At 39.8% G+C, this 10,458-nt stretch overlaps 1 protein-coding gene across 1 annotated transcript in view; it reads left to right on the top strand.

Moving 5' to 3' along the window:
- The first annotated feature begins 5,921 nt into the window (after positions 1-5,921).
- MATN2 (matrilin 2) overlaps positions 5,922-10,458 on the top strand; it is a 69,851-nt gene continuing 65,314 nt past the window's right edge. The window contains exon 1 of the mRNA XM_009275483.2: positions 5,922-5,999. Coding sequence (XP_009273758.1) covers positions 5,933-5,999 — 67 coding nt within the window. The 5' untranslated portion in view covers positions 5,922-5,932. The remainder of the gene's footprint in view (positions 6,000-10,458) is intronic.

The raw sequence follows: 10,458 nt of genomic DNA on the forward strand, positions 1-10,458 counted from the left end.
GAATAACCAAAGTTAGCCTCTTAAAAGGAGCTAATGAATGTGTTAACAAGGGGATACAGCTCTGCTGCTTTGCAGGACTTAGTGCAGTGGTGGGTGGGTTCATGTGCTGGCGTGCCCATAGCGCCTGCCATCAGGGTTGGGGGGCAGATGAGGAATTTACAAACTTAGAGCACCTGCAACCTTGTTTCTTCTTAATGATTTAACCATATCAGTGAGATGCAGTTGACAACCATGATTTTAGGGGAGTTCTACCTGTCCTGTGTTGCTGAGCCTAGTAAAGCCCTCCTTGTGCAACAAGGAGTCACAAAAAATCCAGTGCACCATTTGGTGGAACAGGATGACGGTAGAGTCCTCCTTTGTAAAGATGAAGGCAAGATGGTGCTTCTTGCTGATGTGCTAAATATCATTCTCCTGATTGTGGCCAGCTGCCCCCACACAACACCTGCATAGCTAGGAACAGATACTTTATGATGTGGGACTTTGCAGGACTCTATAGCTATTTTTCAGAACTGGAAAATGCCCGTGTCAGCAATCTGATCCAGAAAGATGGGGAAATTATTAATACTCTATATCCTGACACCCATGCCACACACAGTGATTTTAATGAGTAATGGACTAGTAACGCATGTGCTGGCTTATGGATAGTGAAATACCTTGGAACATGTTGTAACTGATAGTTAACAGGGCTTTACAGTGCCTGCTGCCCTTGATTTTTTTAATTTCTGAGGTGTTGGGATTGAGAATGAGATATTTTGTGGCTTTCATGTAATGAGCTCATTGGTTTTCCAAGTAACTCCCTGTGCTTGCTAACTTGGGGACATGGACTCTGATTTTATTGACTTACATAGGCCGCTTGCAGTTTCTTTAACTTCAGTAAAAGCTTTTGATTTGATCACAGTTTCCTGCTATCTTAAAAATGGGTAGATAATAAGGAGTGCTGAAAGAACTTCAGAATGTTTTCCATTTTATGCACTTACGTTCTTTGTAACTTATAAACACTGAAGTTAGATCTGCTGGCAGCTTAATGAGAGTAAATGGCTCTCTCTTTTAACTATCAAACAAGGAAAGCTGAAGGCAGCCTCTATAGTGGTAGTAACTGCTGCCTGTGGTGCTTTTTTTGTCTTCCCTTTCCTTCCCATCTATGACAAGAAATTACATAGGGTTCAAGAGAGGGGATGTTATCTGCAGTAACTGAAGGTGTTGATGTTCCAGGTAACTGCTGAGAATTGCCCCTTCTGAGCATTGTGCCAGTTTTGGTGGCAGCTGGAGAAGGTGGAGAGGTAGGGGTTTGTGGAATTCATGTTTCTGATTTAGCCTTGGAAGGGAACTTGTACTGCAAGATGAGGAAAGAGACTACCCAGAGGAGCAGGAGGCGTGAGCTGAAACATATTACTACCCTGGTTTTCCAATTTCTTTTTCAGCATGATCTGCCCAGCAAAGACAGGTACATTTTTAAGGTACCTAAATGCCAGTGGAAGAGTTTCCCGATTCTGTGTGAAAGAAATTTCCCTGAAGTGGGGTGAGAGATGGAAGGACACTGACTTCAGCATAAGCCATGAGCATCTCTTCTCCCTTGACATTATTTAAGAGTTATCACAGTGAAGAGGACAAATTTTAATAACATGCACCATGTAGTGGAGAAGGTCATTGATTTATCACCACTGACACTGAATATTCAGTAGTGTCTCTGTCCAAAACAGCCACCAATCCCTTATGAGGAAACTTCCATGGAGTCCATGGAAGATACTTGAAAGGGTAGGAACAGCCTTGTGTTGTTTGAGTGCTGTCCGACAAAGGAAACAGGTATTTTAAAGATGAAGTCCCAATTTAATTTTTCAGTATTCTTACACTGTAGTTCATGAAAATTGAAAATCCATAACAGTGCACAGGTAAAATCGATAAGAAAACAGCATGGAAGTATTTAGCTCTTGACTAGCAGCCAGTTAGGGAGCAAGGGAAGCCTGAAAAGAACAAGAGAGCCTGTCTATTTACTTGCCATCTTCTAGGAGAATCTCCTTCTTTATACCAAACTACCAAACTTCTTCAAGACAGCTGCAGGTATTGCAAGCAGCCTTCACTAGATTGTACCTCTGTGAGCAGCAGTTGCCTGTTCACTGTTAGGAGCTTCTTCACGTGTCCAGCAGAGCAGTGTGCTGTGCTGACTGCTCCAAGGTTGCTGTAAAAGCCCTGCATAGGGCCCTCTTCTTCCTCTCTCCATGGGTAGAAGAATGGAGCAGTGGAAGCCGATGCATCTGGTGCTCAGCCTGGTTGAGCCCCATGTATTGCCACACCTCCTCTTGGTGTCTTTTGCTTTTGAGGTGTTTGGGATGTTTGCCATACTGTGACTTGGTCTTGTCTTGGCCCGGGGGAGTTAGCTCCTGATGGTATAATGCTGAATACTCCTGTTGTGGCAGCTGGAATCGAAGTGCTTGAAACATATCTTCCAGGTAGCCACAAAAATATGTGTTTGTAACTTTGGTACTTTGGGAATATGTTCTCAACTTGGTAGAGCAAGGCTTAGCCAGCAATGTGAAGCTGCAAAGGGCTGTGCCAGAAGCCTGGCTTAGCCTGCTGGGAAAATGAGGTGCTAAATACCAATTGTGGTGCAATAAACACCATCCAACTTCCAGAGTGAAGACAGGGGACCTTGCAGAAGACCCAGAAAATAGACAGAGAACTGTGGGAGGACTGTATGCGGCCAAGCCATGCAACCACAATGCAAACTGGTCATGTAAAAATGCAAGCAGCAGTAGACACAAATAGGTACCTGGAACTAGAGCAAAGCACACAAGTCCAGACTGTCATCACCTCAGGAAAGCAGCACAGAAGCTTTCAGTGTGGATGAAAGGGTGGCAACAGGCTTGGATCAGTGGTATCTGTTATCACATACACAGCCTTTGGCTTTGGGAACTTGGTTTTTTTCCTCATTGAAAATGGATACAATTTCACTTTAATTTTTATTTTAGATTATCTTATATATCAAAATTTGTAAGATGAGGCAGCTAAAGCTCTCCTCTGTTAAGCATTGCTTTCTTTTGAAACTATTTTAAAACACTTTGTGAGGGTAGGAGTGTGTTGATAATAGATTTTATTTTTAATGAGAATTGGATCCTTTTTGGTGGAACTGTAAGTACACTTATTTTCTGCTGATCAGGCTGGTAAAGATACTGAGATCTAAGGTTCTAAGATTTCTGAATCAAAATGAAATACTATTGAACAACAGAAGTTATGTTAAGTTTGAATAAAAAGATCCCCAGAAAACTAGGCACTGTTATTCAATGCTTCTGTTTCTTTAATACTCCCCCCCTTACTTTTCAAAGGGACCGGTAAAATCATGCAAAATTGAAAATTTACTGCTTTAATATGTTTCAGAATTTGGTGACAGCTAATGAATGCTTATGGAGGCATTTTGGTTTATATGACCAGCTAATTATATGATATTTACATGCTCTATAAACATTTTCCTAGCAGAATTCCAAGACAAAATCACAGCAAACAAACACTTTTTTTTCTTATTTCTGAAGTTGGTTGGGGATAGTTGTGAGCCTAGTGAATTTGAAATTACTACCAAGTATCAAAAATTGCTACAAAGGTATGAAATATGTTAAGTGCCAGAATGTAAGAGGGTTTATTTTGGGACACTTTGCAGAGCTGGTAGGACTGTCCTGAGTCACTTCTTTATCATGGTTTTCTTTGGCATCGTGCTCTTAGTGGATGGTTCAGTGACATGCGAAGGTGCTCTGCCACAGTATTGTTGGTTCTCTATTAGTGTGCCATCAGGAACAGGTAAAGCAGCTTTAGCCCAATCTCCACAGCTGTTTAGGATGGATAGGAAGGAGAGATGGGTTAGGCCACTGATAACTAGGTAACAGCCAGATAGCCCTTTCGAACAAGCTGTTCATGCCTGGTTCCTGTGACAGCCTTGCAAATAAGTATGAGAACTACTTCTCTACACTCCCTAGCTCTCTGAGCATGGCTTCTATGTTTCTAAAATGTTGGTGCTAGGACTGGCATGTATCCTTGAGGTTCATTTGCCTTGTGTGCTGAAGGAACAGGCCAGAGAGAAGGGAGGCCTTGCAGAGCCCTGTGTTTGTTGCTCATGTCCTGAGAAGTGAGGAGACAAGCTGGGAGAAGCTTTCAACAGTAATCTCCAGCAGTAACAACTGGTGCCTCCAGCAAAATTTTGTCCCATTTTCAGTGGTGCATGCTGTTTGCAGTGTCCATCTGTTTCTGATTAGAGCACTGGAAACACTCTAACAATAATACCATCCAGGTGTCCATGCTGCTAGGGCTCCAAAAATTTAATTTTTTGTGGCCACTATTACAAGCGTCAACTATTTACATACATTTCTTTCCTAGTTTGAATGTTCTTAAATCCTGTTTTACCTGTTACTGAGTAGTATTAAACGTTTAAGCAAGGCTGGGCATTTTGAGTGCAAAGACTCAGTTCATTTTGCTCGCTGGCATATACACCAGAACATTGTGTTCGCATTTGGGGATGCTGAATAGGATACACAAAAGGAAAAATAGATTGATAGACAGAAAAATAGAGCAATGTGTAATAGTTGTGCTGGACAGACTGAAGAATAATGTATAAAATCTCTTTATTAGAGAGGAAATATTTACTCAGAATTTTATATTCTGCCAGTGAGTACCTCATGGTGAGAAAAAAATCAATTCTTTTTCTGAACTGGGGCATTTAGTTGCCTTCTGTTACAGATCTGTGGCTTTATCTGCTTATCAGGTTTAGGACCCTATTAAAATTGTTTTCAACATCTTAGTTACTTAACCAAGAATTGCTGTTAAAATTTGCACTGCTTGTAAAGTTTCCACTCAGCTTCAGGTAGAACGGTTCTTTGTTGTGAAAGTGGGTAGTTTTATCCATCTCTTGCGCACCTAGGGGAGCTCTTGACTAAGCTTCGTCATATCACCAGTTCCAAGGCTGAATCTAGCTCCTGTGAGATGCTTTCTTCACAACCCACAACAATAAGGTTTTGGGGCAAGGTAGAAGGAATCGCCATTCGAGGAAGCCCACCAGGAGGGGACATGGCCAGAAGATGAGCCTTTAGCATGTCAATCCTAGCTTTCTGCTTGTGGGCAGAGTCAGCCATGGCTTTTGATGGTGCCTTAACAAACTCCTGGGCAGGAATCATCTCTTAGTGTAGGAATTTTGCCTGTTAATTTGTTCTTCTGTATGACAGTCATACAGAAGAATACTGAGCTCATTGTCAGTCCTCAGAGGTCTCCTTGAATAAATAAGATTCGTTCTGCACTGTTATCTTCATGCTAGCCACCATGGACAGTCTTCTGAAAAGGAAGCATAAGCTGTCACCAGTTCACATTTATAGTTGCTGTTTCTGGAATATATTCCCTTCTCTTGTTTTAATTCTCCAAGATTTTCTGAAGCAAGTATCCCTCAGACTACAAGAACCATTAAACATCTGAAAAAATGCAACAGAGTGCTGAGTAGAATAATGAAAATATATTTGTGTCCTCCTCGAACCTGTTTACACTGACAGGCTGACTGAAACAAAGTTGCTTTTCTTGCTTTAAAAATACTTGATTATTACGAATTATTGTAAAAGTCAATACCTTTTAAATGTTAACTATGAACTTCAACTAACAGTACTTGTAAACATTATGCAGGGTCTGCTAACTGCTACTTTATTATGTAGATCTTCTTTCTTGAAGGTGTAGGTATTATTCCATGCCAGTATATCTGCATGTTTGTGTGTGAATGGAGGGAAGCAATGCAGCTGGGTGGCTGACATGGTTACAGTGTATCTTTTTGTGTACTCAAAGAGCTCATCTCCCTCTCTCCTTTATTGCAGTTTCACATCCTTGAATGTCCCTCTATTTCTTGAAGATGAAGAAAATGATTGCATGCTTCTTTCTGCTATTTGGACACACTCTGCTTTCCACTGTCCCTGTCATGGCAAAAGATCTCCCTGGAGAACATTTCACCCGAAGAAGGGATGTTAACTCACAATCTCTACTACGTAAGTTACAAAAAAAACCAACCCAAAAACCAAACACCACCACCAAAAGCCATCTGAAATGCAAATGATAAAAGGCATAAGCAGCTGGCCAAACCTTGGCTGAGTTAGTTTATAATAAAAAGGAGATTGCCGTTTGCAAGCAGGGATATGAGAAAGTTTGTTGGCCAGTTAGTAGCTGTTGAAAGAAGGTGTTTACTTTTGGGGTACTAGGTCTACTTTATGTAAGTTGTATGAAATAAATATTTGCTACAGGTCTTGGAAAAAAGACCTTATTTTCACTGTTTAGAGAAAATGCATATTGGTCCATGGAGGTTCTGTCAAAGCTGCCTTTTACCATGCCAGCAAGTTTTAGCTGTCTATATGTATGTTCTGTGCATAAGGATGATTGAACGGAAATCAGTGGCTATTGAAACGGGGCTTGTCATTTCATTACTTGATGTTGATCCCTTCATTTTGTCAGGTTAATTTTATTTATAATGAGTAGCTCTTTTTTCCTCTTTTCCTCTGCCAAAAATCTGAGGACAGGATCTGGCAGTTTTAGCTTGTGGCTGTCATATTTTAAAACATAAGGTTCATCTCTCTCTTGTTGATCATTGCCTGTACGTCATCAAGCAGTTTGCTGGTCAACTTTTTCATCTGCTAACGGTTCGTGACTTAGAATCATTTTCTTTTGCTCATTGTTTAAAGTAATGGTCAGATTATGAAAACATAGCATGGATGGGGTTTGGACACGGCCCATCATTAGGGATTCATGATGCACATCAATAGTAGATCTAATCAGATATCTCTCTGCAGCCACTGGGAGATGTTAAGTGGCCTTCCTCCCCATAAAGGTGACCTAATCGAGGTGAACATGAGGAATCTGAAATGTCCTGCAGAAGATGTATTGGGAAAAAAAAAGAAGAAACAAAGCCAGAACATCGCAGAATGGATGACAGAGAAGGGAGCACCAAGTTTTATCAGTGAAACTCTTCTCCAAACAAAATTTAATCCTTTAAATATGTAAAATTCCATAAAGTACCATTCACAATCTGTCCTTTGTTAACTTAAAACCAGCGGTTTTCAATTCCTATAGAACAAATTTAAGCCAAATGACAACACATTTCCCTTTCTTATTCATCTTTCTCAAAACTAATAGATGTGGTCTTGAGACACTTAGGGTTCTGCAGCTGAAGGCTGAAAACCACAGCTCTGGAGATCTAGTCCATCAAAAAACATGCATGTGAAACAGCAAAGAGAAATACATTCACACCTTACTCAACAAGACTCTCAAACTTTCTAAAATCCTAAATTCTAAAATGCAATTAAATAGCAGCCCCTCCTGAATATTTTAGGGTCCCCAGCAAATTCCCTAAGTGAGCTTATTACTTTAAGAAATAAACTACCAGTCTCTCTAAAAAAGGGAATGCAATGGCAAGCTGTAATGTGGAGAAACTGAAAGGTGTCACATTTCTCAGCTTGTCTTTTTCCCCGATGATTTTTAAAATTGCTTTTATAGCCTCTTTTTCATATTTTAAATAGTGGGAAATATATTAAAAGAATTAGCACTTGATATAAATCAAAATGTATAGATTAAGTTATTTCTTTCTTCTTTCAAAAGCCAAGCAATTTGTGGTCCCTGCATTTGGAAAATTCTGGGTCCCTCTTCAGTTTGGCATGTGCAGAATGCAAACAATTCTGGCAGCTCTGGCTGAAAGAACCTTTTCAAGACATCAAATGATGCAAGAAACTTGGGACATTCTCTGGTCCAGCCCATAAAAGTACGTGGCAGTTTGGAGTCAGACTCTTGGGCCTTGCATTCTGTTACAATAAATTAGGTCACCTGCTTCAAATTCAGCAGTGCATGTGAACAGTGGCATGGTTAAAACGTGCCTCTCCATAAAGAACAGAATGTGTAAAATGCATGCCACTCTCTGGAAAGCTGTAGTGTTCCTTAAATGACATGAGAAAGAAGGGGGCCAAACCATAATTTCAGTGACATCAAGTCTATTGACTTAATAAAATCACTCCAGACTTACAGCAATTTAACAGGGATTAGAAGCTGTCCCATTCTATATAATATGTATATTATAAATAGTGGTGGCAATGACAATTGCTGCTGTTGTGGAAAGACTTGGTTGGCAGGCAAAAGTGAGCAATATAGCTGCAAAGAACCAACAGATACCTGGAAAAGTAATAAAAGTTCAGGTTGGGGGGTTTTTTTTGGGTGGAGGTCTCTCTGTTTTTAGGACTAAAAAGAAGGATTATGCTATGTAAATATTAGCAGCGTTAAAATAATTTTATTCCTTTTGTCTTCATTTTACCAATTTTTAAAACAAAAGTGTACTAGTGTGATAACTGTTTACTGGTAAAATACTAGTAGTGGCCATGTACAGAAGTAAAAGTCCTTGCTCCAGGAAACTGACAACATAAATGAGCAAAATGGAATGGACGAAAAATCTGTGGGATTGTCCACATAGAGATAAAAGTACTTTGGGATCCAGCTTTAGGATGATTTAATTTTTTGGCAGCCATGCACTAATACTGCATAGAATTCTTGATTGTCTTGTTAGGGCTAATAGCCTATATGTTTTAACGAAGGTTTCAGAAGGAATGAGCTGTCTTTTCTATGTTTTTCTTATCCCCAGTCTTTCTGCTAAACCTCGATGTGTGTCTTAATTTGGCAGATCTTTGCATCGCTTTTTGTTGTTTAACATGATATCTATATAGCTAATTATATATATATAGCTAATTATATATAGCTAATAATGTCCATTAAAGATCTGAAATCTTTTGTGCAAGGGGTGATTAGACATAAAGGTTTGGAACTCTCTCTCTGTGGCCCTTGAAAGCCAAACTACTTTGAACAGGTTTGGCTTTTCAGGTTTTTCTTTCTTTAAACACTGAATCAAACTTATAAGTATTTCAAACTTGTCAATTGTGCCAGTTTAATTAAATTTGTCAATATTTTCTTAAATCTTGCAGCATATTAGTTGTAGAACATGTGTAGCTGGTTTAGAGATAGAAAATATACATGTATTTCTCATAATAACAGAATTTGTATTAGATTGCTGGAAAATGTTGTTTTAATGTAGGTGTTTTTATGTTTTAAAGGATCATTTCCATAGTCCTGCAAAATCTTGTGAACTAACAGAAAGAAATAGGATGGGCCATTTGTCTTTCCTGTAGAAGAGGGCGGTCGCCTCTCCCCTTAAGTGACATATGAACTAAATTTTGCCTTCTCTTTCCACTCATCAGTAATTTGATCCTGAGTATTAGATCTTTGGCCTTATTCTCATTCCTTAAAGGAAACCTTAAAGGAAATTAATCTTTTCTTTTAGAATATTCTCATTTAAAGGCTTTTTCAGAGCTCTGAAGAGTTTTTACTTAGCTCTCTGACAAAATCATTGTTCCAGCTGAGCGCAGCTGCTTTGTTAGATTACACACAGATCACTGAAAGCACAGTTTGCCAGCTTAGCATTAGTTTCTGAATACTGAAGAAAAGCAGTAATGGAAATATACTTGGCTACATGGTTTTAAAGATAAAATTATGTCTATTACATTAGCTAACTCCATTCAGATATAGCTGAAATGGACTTCTGCACCTAAATGGACTAATCAAGAGCTGTGTCAGTCGTCCAGAGTGGTGATTCCCATACTGTGATTTCAAGGCCACGGTCAGAGGTCTACAGCACCTTTCAGCAGGTTCCATGCTCAGAAGGAACACATACCCAGTCCTTGTGAGATGTAGCTTTTTTTGATGTTCAATGATGTAGGGTGCTTTGGTGGAGGGGATTTGGGACCTACGCCCTACTGCATCTTAATCTTTTATTATAAAACAAAGCAAAGCAAAATTTCAACATTGTGGAAAAAACACAAGGTTTTGTGTTTGTTTTTTTCTTGGTGAACTCTGTTCTTGTAAACTGGGCATGTATTTCATGTCACATGGGCATATTTCTTTGGAGAGCTCTGAAGTGGATGCATGGGAATAATTGAATAAGCTGTAGAATAATATAATAATATTCTAAGCGATGACATTCCTTCTGTTCCTTAGGAATATAAAACATGCACCTACCTGTTTTTGAAAATAACTATTTATGTGAGGAGAAAAGCTCATTTAGGGGGCATTCCTTTATATACTACATGATGCCAGAAGAAAGAAACTACAAGAGATTAACTGATACTGCACAAATTGAAACAGAGAGGGGAAAGGAGGCCAAGAAGGAAATGTAGGCTTGCCAATGTGACGCCCATCTACAAGAAGGGCCGGAAGGAGGATCCGGGGAACTACAGGCCTGTCAGCCTGACCTCGGTGCCGGGGAAGATTATGGAGCGGTTCATCTTGAGGGCGCTCACAAGGCATGAGCGGGACAACCAGGGGATCCGGCCTAGCCAGCACGGGTTCATGAGAGGCAGGTCCTGCCTGACCAACCTAATCTCCTTCTATGACCAGGTGACCTGCCTAGTGGATGAGGGAAAG

This window comes from Aptenodytes forsteri, unplaced genomic scaffold (assembly GCF_000699145.1).
Source record: "Aptenodytes forsteri isolate BGI_AS27 unplaced genomic scaffold, ASM69914v1 Scaffold208, whole genome shotgun sequence".
Lineage (NCBI taxonomy): Eukaryota > Metazoa > Chordata > Aves > Sphenisciformes > Spheniscidae > Aptenodytes > Aptenodytes forsteri.